A 20,806-nucleotide genomic window follows, 5' to 3' on the forward strand; every position below is an offset into this window, starting at 1 on the left:
ACGTTGGTAAATAATAGTCTGATTTTTAGTATGTCTCAGTGGAAACAGGTGCATTTCTAAGGATTTCCATAATTCTAAGAATGTGCATAATAAACCTTTGCTGATGTTCTCAAGATAAGCAGATTCTTTGGTTTGAGAGTCTAAAACAGCTTTGTGAGCCAGAAAATGTAGGGGAATATTATAGGAGTTGTTTAGTGAAGTTTTGTCTGTGTTTATTTGAATGTACAAGCTCATAAAAGAATGAGAAAGCAATAGTACCATGGTATATGCAATAATAATCAGACTTGTGATTATCAAACAAAATGGTTTCATTAATTTAGGTCTGTTACCTGATGTTTCTTCTCAGACTTTACACTTGATGACAGTTGTAAGTCGCCAATGTAAACGCCCCTTCTGGACCATGAGGGTTGGATTGTGCATTGGGGCTGTGAGTTTGTAGGATCCAAAGGGTTTTTCAGAGCTTAAAAAAAATTAAACCAAACAAAACCAACCCACCCAGATAGTAAATATGCTGTATAGAAGATAATGAGTGCCTTGGTAATAGGATTAAGTAGTGGTTAGTTCTGTAGATGTACATGTAATTGTAAAACAATTAAATGTAACTTAATTGTTTTGACCTTAATTTGCTCAGTGATACTGACTTTTCTGTCTGTTGCAGAGTATAATTCTGTGTTGCCCGAGTGCTCTTGTGTGGCATTATTCCTTGACTGATAGCAGGATAAAGACTGGCTCTCCATTGGACCACCTGCCTATAGCCCCATCCAACTTGCCCATGCCAGGGGGGAATTCAGCCTTCACACAGCAGGTGAGCTTCAGAAAAGGGAGCTCTTGTGGTTTGGATAACAGCTGCATCTTAGCTCTTTCAGAATTTTCTTTTCATGTTGTGTGATAAGCAGATCTGGAGGTGCTGTGTCAATCCCTAGGAATTAAGTGCTCTCATTCTGCTGTAAGCCAGCTAGTAATGTCCTTGGAAGATGGGCAGAATCTGACCTTAAGTGGAATTGCTGTCAGTCTCTTTATTTTCTAATAATTTTGTTCCCAGGACTTTGAAGGCATCTTTTGTGTGTTTACCCAAATCCATTGTTTCTAGGTTCGGGCAAAGCTGCGCGAGATTGAGCAGCAGATAAAGGAGCGTGGCCAGGCTGTGGAGGTTCGCTGGTCGTTTGACAAGTGCCAAGAAACCACAGCAGGTAACTTGCTGTAGGTTAAAGTTTGTTTCCCCCTGATCCATGTGCTATTCTGACAAAACTCCTGTCTGGCTATTCTTCTTGATTTTTTTCCTATTTACTATTGTTTGTATTTACTGTCAGCAGTAAGACATGGCTCTTTTTCTTTCTAGAGCAAAATCTTATAAGGGTCCATTTCTCCAGGTATAGGGGCAGTTTCTGTTACTAGGAGCTGGAAATATTTACCAGGGAACTGTACTCTTGTCAGTGTGCTGTGCTCTGATGCTTCTCCCTAAAATCTGCTGTTGGCCACAGTGAGAGTCAGGGTATTAAGCTGGATGGACCCCTGCCTGACTGATAAAGCTTTCCTTGAGTAGTGAGCCCAAGCAGTGAGCTCATAGAAACTTCTTATAGAATCATAGAATGGTCTGGGTTAGAAGGGACCTTAAAAATCAAATGGTCTCAATTCTCCTGCCACGGGTGGGCAAGCCTTCCCCTAGATCTGGTTGCTCGGGACCAATCCAGCCTGGCCTTGAACACTTCCAGGAATGGAGCATCCACAACCTCTCTGGGCAACCTGTGCCACACCCTCACAGGGAAGAATTTCTTCTTAACATCTAGTCTGAGTCTATCCTCTTTCAATGTAAAACCATTCTCCTTTGTCCTGCTCTTGTAAAAAGTTTCTCTCAGGATTTCTTGTAAGTCCATCTTAGTGTGATAGGTGACAGGTCACCCTAGAGCCTTTTCTTCAGGCTGAACAATCCCAGTTCTCTCAGCCTTTCCTCCTGGGAGAGGTGTTCCATCCCTCTAATCAACTTGGTGGCCTCCTCTGGACTCGCTCCTCCAGCTCCATGTCCTTCCTGTGCTGGGGGGCCCAGAGCTGGAGGCAGCACTGCAGGTGGGGTCTGACCAGAGTGGAGCAGAGGGGCAGAATCCCCTCCCTTGACCTGCTGGTCCTGCTGCTTTTTGGGCAGCCCAGGACACTCTTGGCTTTCTGGGCTGAGAGTGCACATGGCTGGGTCCTGTCCAGCCTCTCATCCCCCAGCATCCCTGAGTCCTCCTCTGCAGGGCTGCTTTCCATCTGTCCATCCCCCATCCTGGATCACTACTGGGGTTGCCCTGCCCCAGGTACAGCCTTTGTACTTGGCCTTGTTGAACCCCATAAGATTCCCATGGGCCACTGCTGGAGCTTCTCCAGGTCCCTGTGGATGTCATCCATTCTTCAGGACTGTCAACCAAACCACTCAGCTTGGTGTCATCTACAGACCTGCTGTGGGTGCACTTGATCTGTGTCTGTGTCACCACTCATCACTGATGTCCATTGGGACTCTGAGCCTTTGGTCACTACCATCTGTGACTGTCCAATCAGTTTCTCATACACTGAACAGTCCAGCATGCTGCTGCTGTGTAGGCCCTCCCATTGTCAGAATGAAACAGAATTTTGGTGGCAGCACCAGCCATGGAGCCATGTATTAATAGACTGGACCTATCTGTTTCTTCCAATGTCATTGCCTGTGAGTGGAAGGATAGAAGAGAAAATAATCTCTGCTCCAGAATCCCTTTCTAATGGTTGGTCCTGAGGTCCTGAAGTCCCTTTTGATTGTTTTTGGACTACACTTGAGACTTTATCTCCTTCTGTGGGGGAGACCAGTAAGGTCTGAGGGCTGGACCAGGCTAGGAAGTTTCATGATTTCATGTCCTTAACCTGGGCACCAGGAATGCATCAGGCTTCCCTTAGAGAAGGGTCCATCTGGCATTTGGATAAAGGGTCCAAATCCTCTCTTCCACTTAAAAGAGAATCACCTACAACTACAACCCATCTTCCTTGTGGAACTGGTCTTGATATGAGGTGTAGGTGTTTCTGACCTTAGCTGACCTTGGCAACACATCTGCTGTTGCTCTAGTCTGTTGTACCAGGTGCTAAATACACATTTTTCTTTTCTGTTCTCTTCTAGGTTTCACAATTGGCCGTGTCTTGCATACCTTAGAAGTTCTGGACAGTCACAGCTTTGAAAGATCTGACTTCAGCAACTCTTTGGATTCCTTGTATAACAGGATATTTGGGCTGGGTCCAACCAAAGACAGTCATGAGGTGCTCTGGGACTTGGCTGCTGGGCCCTGGTCTTGGATGTGGCTGTGTTCTTGTTTATAACCACACTGTTATTGTCCTGTGTCTGCAGAGAGCTGACTAGGTAGTGGCCTTTGGCCAAGAGACATGATCTCCATTGAAAAGAATTGCATGCAGCTCTGTTAGGGAGGTACTAAAATGAGAAGGTGGGGTCTGTGCTCTAGAAAGTCCAACAAATAGATGTAAGCTTGAGAGAATTGATGAAGGAGGTCAGTCTGCATACCAGATTGGTGCTAAGGACTTGTTATGTCAGTACTAGCCTGGTCACATTTTGGGCTGGCTGCTGATTCCTGGGAGCTCCCAGTTCAGGTTCCTCTTAGCCTGGGAGCTGATGTATTTATGATGTGTAGGACCATGGTGCATCCACTACTGCAGTAGTTCCTGAAGAGGGCAGGGCTGGCTGTTCATATACTTTGTATGAGGGGGTTGAGAAGTTGTGTTTTACTCAGTGCTGTGATTAGAGAGATGATTTTCTGAAGCAGAATCAGTCTGGAGATTTTTCAGGGGCTGTGGGCTTCACATTGCAGAATGCAGTCAAAACAGGAGGGCTCTAGCTTGACATGTGTCCTTCCTGTTAGGAGGAGGGGAATGTAGCAAATGTAGCAGTGTTCGGTCCCTGTTGTATGTTACATCTGCTCCCCTCTTCTGCTTGGCTCAGGTTCTCACTGCAGTGCTTCTGTCCCCCCAGATCTCCCCAGATGATGATGCAGTGGTGGCCTTGCTGTGTGAGTGGGCTGTCAGCTACAAACGCTCGGGGCGCCACAGGGCCATGGTCGTGGCCAAACTCCTGGAGAAGCGTCAAGCAGAGATCGAGGCTGAGGTAGGTCCTTATTCCTGGAAGGCTGGGAGCAGTAAAGGAGAGCTGAAATTACCTAACTCCTGTTCCACTGACAGGCAAAGGCTGATCTGCACAGTGCCTCTTGTCACTGGTGCTGCTAATTATGGCATTTGCTCCATCTGACCCATGTAGGTCATAAATGAGCCTGTGGGATGGTGCATATCCCATTTCTGGGATAGATTTGAGGACAGCTGATTGCAGTGCAAAAGCACTGTCATACTTGGAGACTGTGCAGTAGCTTACAGAAACCTGTGTGGTGGCTTGCTTATAAGAGCAAGATAGAAAAATTCTCTTCAAGACTTCTTCTTTGAGATATGTGGATAGGAAGTTTCTCCTCTGTGTCAGCAGTTGGTACTTTTTTCTGTTTCTACAGAGATGTGGGGACTCTGAAGTCGTGGATGAGAAGGGCTCCATCTCCTCAGGCTCTCTGTCAGCAGCCAGTGCTCCTGTCTTTCAGGATGTCCTTATGCAGTTCCTTGACACTCAAGCTCCTATGCTAAGTATGTAATAAGAAATTGTGGTCTCCCAGTTTATAGCTTTCCCTCTCTTAAAAACTTTGAATTTGTGTGAAATTCTCTTGTGTGTAGGTATGGGGTGTATCTAAATTCTCTGTCTGGCTTCCTTGCAATTCAGAGCTTATCTTGGTGAGGGAGGAAAAGCAACTTGCAGGGCCAGATGACAAAAAGATGGTACAGAGGCATTTCTGTTAACAGAGCATTGACCAAGGATAAATGAGTTTAATCAGGAATTACTTCAGGCTGAGAACTAAAGGGAGGTTTTGAACTGGTGACAAAGCTCTGGCTCTGATGGGAAGTGCTGCAAACAGGTTAAGTGGGATGGGATAACAGGTCTGAATGATGAAGGCAACTGTTGGTACACCCAGGAATAGTACTTAAGTCCAGTGGCTCTGGGCTATGACATTGGAGAGCTTTTGGCTTACTTAATTGCTAATTTTTGAAACTGGACTTTCTGCTTTTAGTCCCTGCTGTAATCTCAGAACTGTGTATCAGTCACTGTGTTGACATCTCAGGAAATGCTTTCCCTTGCCCTCGGTTAGGTGGCTGATGTTGCTTATGGTGGTGCAGAATTACTCTGATAGCCCTGACTGTCTGTGTTGTCCTTTCAGCTGATCCTGGGAAGGAAAACGAGAAGGTGGAGTTCTTTAATCTGGTGCTGCTGTTCTGTGAGCTGATCCGACATGATGTCTTCTCCCACAACATCTACATGTGCACGCTCATCTCCCGCGGTGATCTCGCCATGGACTCTCATGGGCCTCGCCCTCCCTCACCCTTTGATGACCCTGCTGAGGAACATGACAGGAAAGAGACAGAGGGGAGCAGTGGCATCAAGCTGGAGGTGAGAGCATGAGCACCATTGCCCTTCTGTACATCTGTGTTGTGCTTGCCTGTTTTTACCAGCTTTGCAGCCTCCTTGCTGTTGCCTGCTGGAGAGTGTACCACTGACTCCTGCTCTTCCTTCCCTCAACTTATTTCCTTAGCATTTCAATTAAAAATTATGTTCTAATTGCCTGGAAAGGACCTGCAGATTGTAGAAGGGTAGACAAGAGAATCTTTCATGGCTTGATACAGAGCAGCATATTATGAGGTGTATCAGGCTCCAGCTTGCCAGGCGCCATGGGTGTGGTGGCATACTGCTGTTACTGTCCAACATGGACATCAATGTAGTTAACAAATATTCTCTTGTTCCCTGATGCATCACTGAGATGTAAAGCTGCTCTGTCTGTTCCCAGGACACAGGTCTTTCAGAACCCATGGACATTGACCACAACCCCAGCATGCTCTTTGATGACATGGAAAAGACAGACTTTTCGGTACGTTCAGCATTTCCTGTTACTCAGTAAGTAAAGTCAGCATGTTGTAGTGAGCCCAGGAGCAGCATCTGCCTTGCTGTTGTGTATCTGCTGGAAGTGGCTGGGTTGTAAGGCAGTTCACATTGCAAAAGGCCCATATCACCTATTTATGTAGGTTGGTGTTCATCAGGGCAGAGTGAGTCCCAGTTGTTCCTGGAGCCTTTTATGCTCTGGCTACTGCCAGCCCAGTGTTTGGGCAGGGTAGGAAGTGGGCTGCTTCAAAGTGGATGGGAAATGAATGGCCATGATGGCATCAGATCAGGAGTGTGACCAGTTGCAGAGGTTTTCTTGATCCTGGAAGAAGACACTACTCTGCTTTCATCCTACTCTGTGACCTTCATTACTACTTCAGGGTTACAGTTCTTCATATCTGTGGGTATGGTTCATGGTAGTAGAACACTTTGAAGCACTTAGCAGTAAAATTAACTCATGGTGCTTGAAAAATTCCTGAGTACCTACATCTATCCAGCCATCTCTGACCTTTCAAGGTACATGCCAGCCAGGTGTGATGTAAAGTTACATGCTTTCCCAAGATCTCACTTCTGTGGAAGGGGCTGTTCCAAAACTCTAAGCTACGAATTTATTACTCCTATTGTATTATTTCCTGTTGTGTTTAACCTAATATACAACATGGATCAGAAGCAAAAACAGTCTCTTGGCACATTACCTTGGTTTTTGCTTTAAGAACTGGCTGGTTTTCCAGCCCTTCCTTTTCCTACTCCTTTTTAGGCCTGAGCAGAAGTACATTCCTTCAGCAATCTTTACTGTTGCATGACCATGTTTCCTAACTACATGTTCTTGCTCTTATGTCTCCCCAGATGTTTTCTCCACCAATGCATTGTGAATCTAAAGCCAGCCCTTCCCCTGAAAAGCCAGATCCTGAAAAGGAAGGAAAGACTCTGCTGAAGGACAAGTCTGTGGAAGGAATGCTAGCATCCCTGTATGACCAGCCTCGGCACATCCAGTATGCAACTCACTTCCCTATTCCTCAGGTACAGGACCTGCTCCCAACTGCTGCCCTGCTGTTGTCCTTGTCATGAGACTGCTGTCTCTCCCTGCTGTGCCTGGCTAAGGAGCAGTTCTACTTTTCTGGATGCCTCCTTGTTTACTCCAGAGAAGCTTCTGAGATGAAGGTTTTCTTTTTCTTTCAGAGATGCAGATGTGAAACAAGATTAAAGCATTCAGCCTTGTAGTTGCTAATGCAGTTGTCTCTTTTGGGTCCCCAGGAGGAGTCATGCAGTCATGAGTGTAACCAAAGGCTGGTGGTTCTTTTTGGGGTTGGAAAACAACGGGACGACGCTCGGCATACCATCAAGAAAATAACCAAAGACATTCTAAAAGTCTTAAACAGAAAGAGCACTGCAGAGACAGGTTAGTAGAGCTTGAGACACTCCTTTTTGAAGTAAGAGCATCTTTCCAGTTGGCTGATTCCCTTGTCTGGAGTCTCACAGTGAAAGGATTTTACTCAATCTACAGTGTCTGGTAGGAGGTACTAGTGAATGAGTCTGGAATGGTGCTCTGTTTTCAAACATGCTAACCAGCAAGTAAGACAATTGGTTTCCTGCTGGTAATATGTTTAATTAACTTGTCTTCAGAAGAGAATTGAGTCATACAGTGTTCAGAGTGAGACCCTGGCCAAAACTTTGGCTTTCCATATTTTATTTTATTTATTCTTGCATTTGGATCCTTGTACAAGAAGCAGAAAATACTTTGCCAATGCATATTTGGCAAAGACTTCACTAAATATATCATTCTGTTACACTTCAGGCATGTGCTAAACGTGTAGGATAGGAAATTTGGATAGCTGGGTCAAAATCAACAGAAAATGTCTGATGTTCAGCAGCTGAGAAACTGGCTACAGTTTTTCTTTCTTAGTCTGATGCCTTAAAGGCAACTTAAAATGTGGTGAAAAGATGATGCTTTAAAATGTGGAGTAGTCTGACAAAGAAACTTTTGTGGCTGAGCATCTCCAGTCCAGAATGCCTGTTCTCATCAGAGAATGGGTGTATTTCCAAATAAAGGCAGAAGGATACTCCAAGGAGTGCTTCCATTTGGGGTAAACTTGGTGTTTGCCCTACTGTCATTCTTAGGTTAGGGATTCCTTAACTTCTTCTTTTTTTTTTTTAATTAAAGATAGTCCTTAATCAGCCTAAGGTCTAGGACTCAGGCCTTTTGCCTATGCTTCATGACAGGGGCTGATCTTGCTGGGGAACTGTCAGAAGCTGTTGATAGATGTTTATTCCTCTGGTGAGGAAAGCAGCCTAATACTGTTTTTGATGTTTTCAACTTTGGTAGGTGGAGAGGAAGGCCAGAAGAGGAAAAAGAGCAAGCCAGAAGCATTCCCAACAGCTGAAGATATCTTTGCAAAGTTCCAGCACCTTTCTCACTTTGATCAGCACCAAGTCACATCTCAGGTATGAAAATTTGAATACTGCTGTCCTTCTTGGGCCCTGACTATTACTGACAGCAGCTTCCTGGAAGGAGATGAGCCTGCTGAGGGACTCAGTGTTGTCTTGTGTTTGCAGGTATCTCGTAATGTCTTGGAACAGATCACCAGCTTTGCTTTGGGAATGTCCTACCACCTGCCTCTGGTGCAACATGTGCAGTTCATATTTGACTTGATGGAGTATTCACTCAATATCAGTGGTCTGATCGACTTTGCCATCCAGGTAAGGGCAGAGTGCTCAGGTGCTCCCTGGGGAGGGGTTTGTCCACCTGAGAGGCAGCAGATCTGTGCTGTGATAGTTGGCCTGCTCTGGTCATCCCTGAGGACCCTCTGACCTGTGTCATGGAGGTGGTCAGATTATATGGCCATTGTGATGCTTCTGGGCTGCAGCTGTCAGGAAAAGGTTGTCTGTGGCAGATAGTCTTGCATGTTCTATTCTGAGGATAATTCTTCCAAAGGCTTTAGGCTTGTTTCCAAAGGACTTGCATCTCTGTCCCTGGTTGCAGCAGGGCCTTGTTCTGAGTGAGAAGGGGATTGTCAGTCCCTGGCACCTTGCCTGCCTTGCTCCCCTGGAAAGATCCTTGGCACATGGCAGCTCAAGCTGCCTTCTGGATCCTGCTAAAATCCTTTTGCTGTTTCTGCAGCCTGTACCAGGTGTCTCTTGAAGCCTAGCTGATGGAATTGTGGCTGTTAGCCTGGAAAAGATCAGAGTGAAACTTAATGTAGAATACAACTACCAAACAAGCTGCTTAAAACTGCCTGTGGCCATATCACAATTACCCTCTGATACCCAAGCCCTGACAGTCCCTTGTACTGCCTGAGACATTTTGCCAGCTGTTCTGGGGCGCATCCCTAAGCAGATTGTGCCTGGCAGTGCCTTTCCTGGCAGATCCTATAGGCTGTGGGTTTGGTGTGCCTCCTCCCTTTCTGACCATCCCTTACCCCTGTGGCTGTTGAAGGGTTTTTCTGTCATTGGGTGCAGTTGCTGAATGAACTGAGCGTGGTGGAGGCAGAACTGCTGTTGAAATCCTCCGACCTTGTTGGCAGCTATACCACCAGCTTGTGCCTGTGCATCGTGGCTGTGCTGCGGCACTACCACTCCTGCCTTATCCTGAACCAGGACCAGATGGCTCAGGTCTTCGAAGGGTAAGGGCCTCTCCCCTCTCTGTGTAAGGAAGTACATGTGCTGGGGGTTCATAAGGGCCTGGACATCTATGTCCTTCCTACAAGGCAGCTATTTGGTGCCTGAGGGTTCAGCTCACTGTGTTTTGTCTCTCTGCAGTCTGTGTGGGGTGGTGAAACATGGCATGAACCGCTCGGATGGCTCCTCAGCAGAGCGCTGTATCCTGGCCTATCTCTACGACCTCTATACCTCCTGCAGTCACCTCAAAAGTAAATTTGGGGAGCTCTTTAGGTGAGTCTGATGCAGCTGAGGTGCAGTGGGTACTTCCCACTATAGCACCTTGACTTAAACTTTGCTTTTGATCTTGTTTGATGGTATTGCTCCTGAGAAATTCCTTGTTTGGAAAGGAATGGAGAACAGAGTAAAGAGCATCGTTAGGTCCCTGTCTATGTCATGGGACAACTGTCCCTTGTGGTTTGGAGCAGCAAACCCTAAAAAGTGTGTAGTGGATTTAGACCCAAAGGAGGGTGAGTGGATAAATTCACCAGAGGTTTCAAATGATTTATGAGAAACTGAGTCTCCTCCATACAGAGGAGTACTGATAGAAATTTTGTAAAGTTCTAGTTGATGTGGAAAATAAACTGAATGTTCAACATGTCTTAGAATGCAAGCACGGAATGAATAGAAAATAACAAACGTATTGATCTTTATTGGTACACAGTGATCTTGAGTTTCAACATGTTCTTTCCCAGAGAGGGTTTGCCTTTGCTCACCAGAATTCAGTGGCCGCATAGCTTTTTGTGTTCCTAATTGCTTTTCTTTCCTTTTCAGTGACTTCTGCTCCAAGGTGAAGAACACAATCTATTGCAATGTTGAGCCATCTGACTCCAACATGCTGTGGGAACCAGAGTTCATGATTGACACTATTGAAAATCCATCTGCACATAACTTTACATACACTAACCTGGGCAAGAGCCTCAATGAGAACCCAGCCAATCGCTACAGCTTTGTCTGTAATGCACTGATGCACGTGTGTGTGGGACACCACGATCCTGACAGGTGAGAGGCAGAGCTTTCATGGTTCTCCTGAGAAAATAAATTCTTTAGGTGGGGATAAGGAAACCAGTGTCCATATCTTGGCTGTCTTGGGGTGAAGACGGAGGAGCCAAGGCTGGGGTCCCTTAGAAAATCACTGACCTGATGGCATGCATGAGTAGCAAAGCTGACCCTCTGCTTTTTTCATTATTTATTTAACAGGGTGAACGACATTGCTATCCTGTGTGCTGAGCTAACTGGCTACTGCAAGTCTCTAAGTGCCGAGTGGCTGGGTGTGCTCAAAGCTTTGTGCTGTTCCTCCAATAATGGGACCTGTGGCTTCAATGATCTCCTCTGCAATGTTGATGCAAGTGCAAACATTCAAAAGGGGAAAAGGAATTGAAGCAGGAGTGGAGGGATCCCTTGGGAGAAGGCAAAAGTGAACAAGGGATGGAGGCTTTGTCTTCTGAGGGCAGGGAAAAGGCTTTGAATACCAGGGGCTGCTGTTGGTGTTTGTTGCAGCCTGGGCAGACCATGGACATTGACCTGGGGTTATGGGCCCTTCTGCCACCCAGCTCCTAGGAACTGCTGACAGAGGGAATGAGGTAGAGGCTGTTAGGATCACTGGCTGATCTCCTCTCTTTCAGGTCAGTGACTTATCTTTCCACGATTCCTTGGCCACCTTTGTTGCCATTCTCATTGCCCGGCAGTGCCTGCTGCTGGAGGACCTGATTCGCTGTGCTGCTATCCCCTCCCTCCTCAATGCTGGTAAGTGCATCCCTCACAAACCTGTCTGACTCTCAGTCCTGGCCCAAAGGCCTGTGCTTAATGCATACTTGGTGAACTCTGTAGTTGTGAAACATGCCTCTAATACTTCTTCTATACTTAATAACTGAATGTGGTGCTTTAGAGAAATTTGGGGCTTTTGATTTCTATCAAAAACTGGTTCTTTTTGTTTTGTAAGATTTTTCACTGCCCCGCTCTCTTGAGTTTGTGTGCAAGCTGGAGTAAACATGGGGAGCTGTTATCAGCCTCACTGTGTGACCATTGTACTCAGCTCTGAACTCCAGCAGTATGCCTCCCCCTGATAATAATGTTTTGCTTAGCATTTTGGCTAGAGCAGCCAGCTTACAGCACCTGTGCCACTGCCTTATTCTGCCACCAGCCTTCCTGTCTCTGCTCTGGGGATTGCAGCATCCAGACTCCTGACAGGGTGAAGTTGGAAGAATGGAGCAAGCAGAAAGCAGTGCATGTCACTGGGGATAATACTGAAGGATTTGCTTGCTTGCATGTTAATTGCTGCACATGCTCCATATTTGTAAATACAATAAGGCTGCTGCAGCTTCTCAGCTGTCTGCTCCAGGGCAGTGCACTGTGAATAGCTTTTGGATTGAGAGTCAGCTGTCCTGGTGCTTAAGAAATCTCAGTTGTCTCTTTTCTTTACATAGCCTGCAGTGAACAGGACTCAGAACCAGGAGCACGTCTGACCTGCCGGATTTTACTCCATCTGTTTAAGACTCCACAGCTGAACCCATGCCAGCAAGATGGCAGTAAGTGAATGAACTTAAAGCCTTTCTTTATTGTGGAAGTACTAAGGCTCTTGCACTCCAAGAAGAGAGATATGAGACCTTATGGTTAGAGATCATAACCTGCTTGCTTTGAATAAAGCAGGCAAAGCCTGATGCACTTTCTTCATAGGACAAAGAACAGTGTCCTTCCATTTATTTCACTCCCTGGTAGCCAGGCATTGGGGAGAAGGTTCTTGGAGGCAGGAAACCAGCCAGTAGAGGTGGCCTTGCTGTCACTAAGCCATTAGAGTAATGATCACTTCTTCTTTTGTGTCTTGAGCTTTGTATAGCCTCTTAACTTGGTGCCAGAAGCTGCTGTTTTACAGCACTTCTTTTTTGTGTGATGATGGAAACATTCCAGGAAGCTCTGTTCTTGGCTTCTCACCAGTATCCTGATAGCTCAGATTTCTAAATCCAGCTTGTATTTTAGGTCTAGGGTACTGTTGGAGCTTGGAGTTCATGACACAGGCTCTGCACCCCATTTGGATTTCATGGTTCAGTTGTCACAATGTGATTGGCACTATGCTTCTTGAAACTTAATTAAATGGGCCCCATGTTGCAGTTAGGAAAGGAACTGGCCTCAGGATTCTCTGAGCTGGATTTTATGGTACTTGCTGGCACATAATTCAGGCAGCTCTGAGCCCGTGCCTTTCTCTGTGCTGAGTATTGCCTTTCCCCTTTGTCCTCTTTGCAGACAAACCCACTGTGGGAATCCGCTCTTCCTGTGACCGTCACTTGCTGGCAGCTTCCCAGAACCGTATTGTGGATGGAGCAGTCTTTGCAGTGCTGAAGGCTGTCTTTGTTCTGGGTGTGTACCTGTGTGAGCCTGAACCTATAACCATGTTTTTCAGGGGAGTGGGAGAAAGGCACTGTTCATGTTGGCTGTGCAGAAGGCCAGAGGAGATCTGTTCTGGTGAATGTGACATGTCTGTAGCTGTAAACACGCTTTGAGTCTGTTGGCTGCACAGAGGTCACTGATCACAGGGAGAGTTTACAGAATCTCAGGATGTTTTTTTGAGTTAGGCTTTGTGGTTAGAGTTGTTGTGTAACACTTGTGCTTTCCTTTTAGGAGATGCAGAACTGAAAGGCTCTGGCTTTTCCCACCCGGGAGGGGTTGATGATCTCATGGATGATGAGCTGGGCACCAGGAAGGCTGGTGGTCGGGTAGTCACTGTAGAAACAGCCAGCTTGGATATTTATGCCAAGTATGTACTGAGGAGTATATGTCAACAGGTGAGTCTGTCCTATCTCTAGGTGTGTCCTTATCCTTTCTGCATACAGATATATCTCACATGCCTTTCTTCAGGTTGGGTTTGGCACGTATTTCTTTGAAAGATCAGTGAAGAACCTGCAGTGTTTCTGTCATGTGACAGTACTGAGGATTGCTCACTGTTAGCAAAGCACAGAGACAAGCAGTGCTCAGGAATTAGGTGTTGCAGTGTGCAGGGACTGCATCCCCTTTGCTTTGGCAACAGCACAGGGCTCCTGTCCAAGGAGGGGAGTGCTGGAGTGGTAAGCTGAGATGTGTGCTGAAGGCAAAGAAGATCACCACGAGAAAGACAGACAGATGGTTTATTAAAATGATAAATGGTGTCTTTCAGGATGCAGCCTGAGTGTTGTTTGCAGCTAGGCTGTTAATGGATCCCTGGGCTTTGCATTGCCCTGTTTAGTTAATTAAAACAACGGCAACAAAAGCCTTTTGCTTAGCCTAATATGACAGCACCAGTATTTCTATTCCTCTGTGAAAAATTGACACTTGAGGAGCTGAAACCTGGCTAATAATGTTGCAGAGTAGAGTGGCCATGCTGTATGAAAATGGATGTTGAAAGATATCCTTAGCCTCAGTTATAAGTTTATTCTCTCAGCAGGGAAGATGTGGTGTTACAATCTGAAACCTGTATTTTATATTACTAATGTGTACACCCACCATTAGTGCTGTGTGCTGTCCTCAAGCTATTGTTTATTAATTGGCTGACTGCATAGCAATTTTACCATCTTACCAAAAAGGAATTGGAACCACCTATTTTTAAATATAAATTCAACCTTCTTGATGTCACTGAAACCTGACTGTAGCATTTCCAGAAGCAGATATTCCCTTGCTGATCAAAGTCTATATAGGAAGGACTCAAAGCAAGTAGAGGTGTTTGTGCACAGCAGGGAGTAGCAGTGTCAGGTATCACTGCTCATACCAGTTGTTGGCAGCACTGGCTATGTGGAAGTGAACATTCCAGCAGCCACCCATGAGTTACCACCAATTGGTGCCAGAGCTTCTGCAGGCTTCCTGCAGCTGTAAAGGGCTGGTAAAATGCTGTGTTTAATATTAGCACCTCGTCTGTGAGCAGTGAACTTGCACTATCAATGCCTTAAATTGTAGGTTGTGATTTCTCTATCTCAGGTTCAGGTGTACATTTTATAATAGACTTCATTGTGAGAGGATTAGGAAAAGGAGCAGATTATAATTAATTTAAAGGTTTTTTCATAGACTCCTAGAACTGTTTGGGTTGGAATGGACCTTAAAGATCATGAGCAGGGCCACCTTCACTATTCCAAGTTGCTCAAGGCCCTATGCAGCTTATCCTAAACACTCCCAAGGATGGGGCATCCACAGGTTCTCTGGGCAACCTGTTCAGTGCCCACCTCTCAAACCTGTCCAAGTCCCTCTGGATGTCTCCCTTCCCTTCACAATGTCTTTCGTTCATCTTTATACCAATAAAGTGGATTGGAAATGAAGTCAGAGTTCTTGTAAGAAGCTGAGCAAATGATAAAAAGAGTCTTCCCAAGGAAATGTGTATTACCTAGGCAAGAAAGAGAAGATTATTGTTAAGACATTGTGATGTAGCAACACTGAAGGGGGAAATGTAATAGGCAGTGGAGAGGTCACCACATCTCATGTGCAAACTTCATCTGGAATGAAGATAATGATCTAGGCTGTGGTTTCACAAGGATTTCAAACCAGAGTTTTGACCTTTTCAGTCTTTGTACTCCAGTGCTTAGTTTGATACCCACTGCTGAAGGGTCTTTCCAGCTTTCTAGGCATAGCATCAGCACCTGTGCATAATGAACTGGATCCTCATCTTTTCTTTTGTTGTCACTTCTCAGTGGAACAATGCTCTGATCAGGCTTCCTCTGCAGATGCAGAAGTGCTTATATAGCAGTCCTCTGTTGATTTTATTCAATGAATGTGCCTAATTTTAAGTATGAAAAATTTCTGCACTAACAAATGCTGCAGGTTAACTGTAAATTGAGTGAAGTACCTACCTCATGTTTGGAAACTGCTGCCCTTATTATTACTATACATTTAGGGAGCATCAACTGAAATCAAGAGGCTGACTATAATAGTTTTCTGTCTACCTTCTCATAATATGTGGCTTTATAAGGAGCTTGCACCCAGTCAGTCATTTTCCTTTGCAGAGTCTGAGAAGTAAAGTAATTGGTTTTTACTAAGTTTGGCAGTGTGTTTTCTATTACTATTTGAGAATTAAGGTGTGTGTTTTTCCCCAAGACGTGTTCTGGTTTAGTGCTAGCTGCAACCCTGACTAACCTAACTTAGGACAGCTCCAGAGCTTTGTTGTGCTGGAAATAGACCAAACAATTTTAAGTGATCCCTTCTGATCTTCTGAACCCAAGTGGCAGTGTTAAGGGAGCCAGGACATGGTAGTGACTGTATACTGTTAAATCACACCAATATTTTCTCAAAAGAAAGAGCAACTACTGTATTTCATTACTGCTGACTTGTCAAAGTTTGTTTCCTCTGTTCTGATTACTGTGCTGTGCATGACGCCTGCTGAATCAGGATAGTACAGTTCATGAAGAGAAATGATTATCAGGCATAACTGCATAGTAATAAGGCTTTTATGATTTTGATGTGTTCCATGCATCTCTCTGAGACTGAAAGCAGGGGCGTTGGTTTGGAATCAGACATCAGTTTGACTGTGCTGACTCTGCCTTCGTCTTGCAGGAGTGGGTAGGAGAGCGATGTCTGAAGTCCCTCTGTGAAGACAGCAATGACTTGCAGGATCCTGTCCTGAGCAGCACCCAGGCCCAGAGGCTGATGCAGCTGATTTGTTACCCACACCGGCTCCTGGACAATGAGGAGGGAGAAAATCCTCAGCGGCAGAGGATTAAACGCATCTTACAGGTGCAGCTGCTGGCTCAGTCTGTGTCCTACTAATTGCCTCATGTAATTGCAGCCCTCTGAAGGGTCTGACACTCATTATGGTGGCACCTTGAGGGTGTGGGTTGGTATAGTCTGAACTGAGATAAGGCATTAAGTGAAGTGTGTGTGTGTATGTGTGTGTGTGTTACAGAATTTGGACCAGTGGACCATGAGGCAATCCTCGCTGGAGCTGCAGCTCATGATTAAACAGACAGCAAGCAATGTGAGTTTCTGCTCAGAAGGGATCATACAGGGGAGGATGAAGTGGCTGCTTGTGAGTTGGTGGGGAGGTGGCCTGGCAGAAGTGGGGATAGGGAGAAAGTAAACAGTGAGGGAGTCAGGCTGTGAAAGCCAAGCATGAGAAGGAAGCAATGAGTCTGAGACCCCAGGAGCAGCAGCCATGGGGAAGTTGGCAAACTGAGTTTGTACTGAGTTGAAATGTAGAAGCCATAGATGCTCTCAGAGAAGGACTTGCCTATCTTTTTCTTCCCTACCTCCAGGAGATGAACTCCTTGTTAGAAAACATAGCCAAGGCCACCATTGAGGTATTCCAGCAGTCAGCAGAGACCAGCTCTGCTAGCTGTACTGGTAATGGAGTCAACAATATCAGTAGCTCAACAAGTGCTACACCTGCCAGCAACAAATCCAAACCCATCCTCAGGTAGGTGTAGAGCCAGCATGCCGCTCTCTTGTAGACAAGTCTGAATCTTAAGTTGCATTGCAAACAGCTTTCCTCTCCTGTGTTGTCACAGCTCTCTAGAGAGATCAGGAGTGTGGCTGGTGGCCCCTCTGATTGCCAAGCTTCCAACATCAGTGCAGGGCCACGTGCTGAAAGCTGCTGGAGAAGAGCTGGAGAAAGGACAACATTTAGGGTCATCATCCCGCAAAGAGCGGGACCGCCAAAAGCAGAAGAGGTGAGTCCAGGGGAAAGGCAGGCAGTGTTTGCTGTGCTGGTCCCAGCCTGGCAGTATAGCTCCTTCTCTGTTCTCTCACAGTATGTCCCTCCTGAGCCAGCAGCCATTTCTGTCACTGGTGCTGACATGCTTGAAGGGTCAGGATGAGCAGCGGGAAGGCCTCCTCACCTCTCTGTACAGCCAGGTCCAGCAGGTAGGGGTCTTGTTTCTCCACTCACTTTCCTCAGGAGCTTGCCCCTCCAGCAGACAGGCTCTGGAGCATGGCCTCAGGATGCTGCTTGTCTTACCCTGTTTGATATAGGGAGCTTGAGCTGACCATTTCTGAGTCACCAGACAGTGAATGGTACAAGCTGCTCTCTCTAAGCTTCAGCATACAGCTGGTGAGGTCTGTCCTCTCTTCTGTATTTCTTAGATTGTTACAAATTGGCGAGAAGATCAGTACCAAGATGACTGCAAAGCCAAGCAGCTGATGCATGAGGCCTTGAAACTGCGGCTGAATTTGGTGAGCAGTTGCAGAAAAAGAGCTTAACCATCTGGGGTGAAGAGTTGTCTGCCTTTTCCTTTGGAACAAGCACACACTGGAGGGTCTATATATGTCCTGAGGCAAGGAAGTAGGAGAGACACTTGTGCTGCTTCTAGGTCTTGGGCCCTGAGTAGGACAGGGTGCATGAATAAACTGCCTTGCTCTGTTTCATCAGGATGAAATCCAGAGACTTTGTCTCTTTTGTAGATGTGCCTTTCCCTTTGAATGCCTTTGCAGCCCACAGAACTGCTACTTGCATCTGAGGTTTGGCTGCTGACAGCAGTCTCCCTCAGCTCTCAGTAGGAATTAAGCTCCTTTAAACCCTGGTTTAAGCTCCTTTCTCACTTCAAAATCTCAGTGTTTCTTGGTGTCCTTGTGACTAAACTTACCCTTTCTCTGCCAGGTGGGAGGAATGTTTGACACAGTCCAACGCAGCACACAGCAGACAACTGAATGGGCCGTGCTTCTCCTGGACATCATCAGCAGTGGCACTGTGGACATGCAGTCAAACAAGTAACTCACAGTCTGACTTCTGGTCTAAACACTTCCCAGGGAAGGCAGTTAGCATGGCCCTGTTTCTCATGTGAGCTGGCTGTTTCTCTAGATGATCTGTCAGAAGTGACAGCTGAAAGAGAATTTGGAGTAATAGCAGGCTACAGCTTAGGTCCTGATAGCTGAGTGCACTCTGCCATATTCAGAACAAACTTGGCTTTCCAGATGCAGAGAGATGCACAGGGGATAGCTGAGTCTGCTTTTTAGAGGTGCTGAATGGATACAGAGGAGTCCAGTCTTAATCTGTGTACTGCACCTAATTCAAGTGGGAGTAAAACTCAAGTGTGGTGTATAAGGAAAAGGAAGATTAGTGTGGGAGGTTATTCTGAAGACTGACACTTCAGAATGTGGGGGAAGTCTTGACAATTTAATAGTGTTTGGTGTTGCAATGATGGCAGAAGCTGTTTATCAGTTTTTCAGGCGACTGACCTTTCTGCTCTGCCCTACAGTGAGCTCTTCACCACCGTGCTGGACATGCTGAGTGTTCTCATCAATGGCACCCTGGCTGCTGATATGTCCAGCATCTCTCAGGGCAGCATGGAGGAGAACAAGCGGGCATACATGAATCTGGTCAAGAAACTCAGGGTGAGGGACACCAGGCCCTGTATGGGGACCAGAGTGTGCTGTGTTGTGGTTGTTCAGCTATGCAGATTTACCTGTGTCTCATGGACAGTGCCTGTCTTGTTTCTGCTGTTTAGATGAAGTAGTGAGGGTGACTCCTGTGACTCTGTGGGCCTGAAGGGTGCAATGGTGAGAAGTAATGCAGGGATGGAGACCAAAACCAGAAGAGGCATAGGTGGGCTTTGGATGTTTTTTCCTGAAAAATTCTTCAAGTCCTCTTTGTTCCACTTGTGCAGAAGGAGCTGGGGGACCGTCAGTCTGACAGCCTGGAGAAGGTGAGACAGCTACTGCCACTTCCCAAGCAGACCCGAGATGTCATCACCTGTGAACCTCAGGGATCCCTCATTGACACTAAGGGCAATAAAATAGCTGGCTTTGATTCCATCTTCAAGAAGGAGGTAAGTGAAGCATTTTTGTCTGTATCACAGCTCCTGAGTGCAGGTGTCACCTTGTCCTCTGATGCCTTGAGTCTGCACAGCTTGGGAGGCATCTGTATGCAGTGCCTCATTCCCTGACGAGCCTGAAGTGGCTGGCTGCACGCAGACAAGCTGGCACATAACCATGTCCAAAAAGGGCAAAGCTGGGGTGTTAATGCTTGGTGATAGCGTGCTGCTGTGACCTGAGATGTTAACTAAATTTAGGGTTTGTATTTATGGTTATATGAAGTGTAAAGAGAAACACATAATCCCTGTCACATAAGTTAATGGCAGAGCCAGTGTGCAGGAGTCTGGCAGAGATGGAATGAAGGAGACTAGACAGTTGTTGATGAAGGCTTTTAGAAATGACTGCTTTGCCACCTGGAGGAGCAGGGACCATTAGCAAGGGCTCAGACTGTTTACTGAGAGATCTGGATTACAGCCTGGAGAAAGGATACAGTTACTCATACCCTCATAGGAGCAACAACAGGGACTTGAAGGTTCTTATCTCTTTTGCTTTAAAGGGTTTGCAAGTCTCTACAAAGCAGAAGATTTCTCCTTGGGATCTTTTTGAGGGTTTGAAGCACTCGGCCCCTCTCTCCTGGGGATGGTTTGGGACAGTGCGGGTGGATCGCAAGGTGTCCAGGTTTGAGGAGCAGCAGAGGCTCCTCCTGTATCACACACACCTGAAACCCAAACCCCGCAGTTACTACCTGGAGCCTTTGCCACTGCCTCCCGAAGAGGAAGAGCCTCCTACTCCTGTGGCTTTAGAGCCAGAGAAGAAAAGTGCAGAACCAGCCAAGGCTGATAAAACAAGCTCCAATCCTGCTGCCTCCACTGAGGAACGCAAGAAAAAACAGAGCAAAACCAAGAAACGCAACCAATCTGCCAGCAAAACTGAGGTAATGGAGTGTCCAGCAGCTCTGGATGTCCTATGTCCACCACTCCTAGTCACAGAGCACTCCCTAGAGGCTTCCTGAGGAACCTGAGCATGGTGTTATGGTGAAGATGTGATGTGTTTCCTCTCAGCTGGGAGTACTGGAGCTTTATCCTGCTCTCTGTAGCTTGGGGCAAGGCAAATACTTTCTTAATCCCTGATGGGAGGAAAGGAGTCTGCCCAGCTCAGATAACATCCTTGGCTTCCTCCTGTGGACTTTTCAACCTTTTAATAGTCTTCCTCCATGCATGAATTCCCAGTGCACATTGATCTTTCTTACTGCTTTGTCTTTGCAGGACTTTGTGTTGGGCCCTAGCCGAGGGGTTTCATATGGAGTTGGCATGCCTACTGATCTCTTGCATCACCAGTCAGGAAGCACCATGTCAAGGCTGGCATATGGGCAATCTCCAGTGGGTCTCTATGCCCAGAATCAGCCTCTTCCAGCAGGTAGGAGCACCAGAGAGCCAAAAATATTTCACCCCTTTGGGAACCTTTTTTTGTAAGATGGTCCTA

General features: G+C 46.3%; 1 protein-coding gene across 4 annotated transcripts in view; it reads left to right on the forward strand.

Moving 5' to 3' along the window:
• MED12 (mediator complex subunit 12) overlaps window positions 1–20,806 on the forward strand; it is a 34,790-nt gene that overhangs the window by 6,503 nt on the left and 7,481 nt on the right. For all 4 annotated transcript variants that reach the window (XM_058032491.1, XM_058032490.1, XM_058032492.1 and 1 more), the window contains exons 8-37: window positions 659–805; window positions 1,091–1,190; window positions 3,122–3,258; window positions 3,983–4,114; window positions 4,506–4,632; window positions 5,259–5,488; window positions 5,883–5,963; window positions 6,821–6,994; window positions 7,229–7,373; window positions 8,298–8,416; window positions 8,528–8,671; window positions 9,431–9,594; window positions 9,731–9,862; window positions 10,403–10,630; window positions 10,829–10,973; window positions 11,254–11,374; window positions 12,055–12,156; window positions 12,869–12,982; window positions 13,244–13,407; window positions 16,133–16,312; window positions 16,482–16,553; window positions 16,831–16,991; window positions 17,083–17,244; window positions 17,326–17,437; window positions 17,657–17,746; window positions 18,171–18,280; window positions 18,769–18,904; window positions 19,177–19,338; window positions 19,881–20,258; window positions 20,590–20,740. In XM_058032491.1, the coding sequence (XP_057888474.1) occupies window positions 659–805; window positions 1,091–1,190; window positions 3,122–3,258; window positions 3,983–4,114; window positions 4,506–4,632; window positions 5,259–5,488; window positions 5,883–5,963; window positions 6,821–6,994; window positions 7,229–7,373; window positions 8,298–8,416; window positions 8,528–8,671; window positions 9,431–9,594; window positions 9,731–9,862; window positions 10,403–10,630; window positions 10,829–10,973; window positions 11,254–11,374; window positions 12,055–12,156; window positions 12,869–12,982; window positions 13,244–13,407; window positions 16,133–16,312; window positions 16,482–16,553; window positions 16,831–16,991; window positions 17,083–17,244; window positions 17,326–17,437; window positions 17,657–17,746; window positions 18,171–18,280; window positions 18,769–18,904; window positions 19,177–19,338; window positions 19,881–20,258; window positions 20,590–20,740 (4,420 nt within the window). The remainder of the gene's footprint in view (window positions 1–658; window positions 806–1,090; window positions 1,191–3,121; window positions 3,259–3,982; window positions 4,115–4,505; window positions 4,633–5,258; window positions 5,489–5,882; window positions 5,964–6,820; window positions 6,995–7,228; window positions 7,374–8,297; window positions 8,417–8,527; window positions 8,672–9,430; window positions 9,595–9,730; window positions 9,863–10,402; window positions 10,631–10,828; window positions 10,974–11,253; window positions 11,375–12,054; window positions 12,157–12,868; window positions 12,983–13,243; window positions 13,408–16,132; window positions 16,313–16,481; window positions 16,554–16,830; window positions 16,992–17,082; window positions 17,245–17,325; window positions 17,438–17,656; window positions 17,747–18,170; window positions 18,281–18,768; window positions 18,905–19,176; window positions 19,339–19,880; window positions 20,259–20,589; window positions 20,741–20,806) is intronic.

Source organism: Melospiza georgiana, chromosome 12, assembly GCF_028018845.1.
Source record: "Melospiza georgiana isolate bMelGeo1 chromosome 12, bMelGeo1.pri, whole genome shotgun sequence".
NCBI classification, from domain to species: domain Eukaryota; kingdom Metazoa; phylum Chordata; class Aves; order Passeriformes; family Passerellidae; genus Melospiza; species Melospiza georgiana.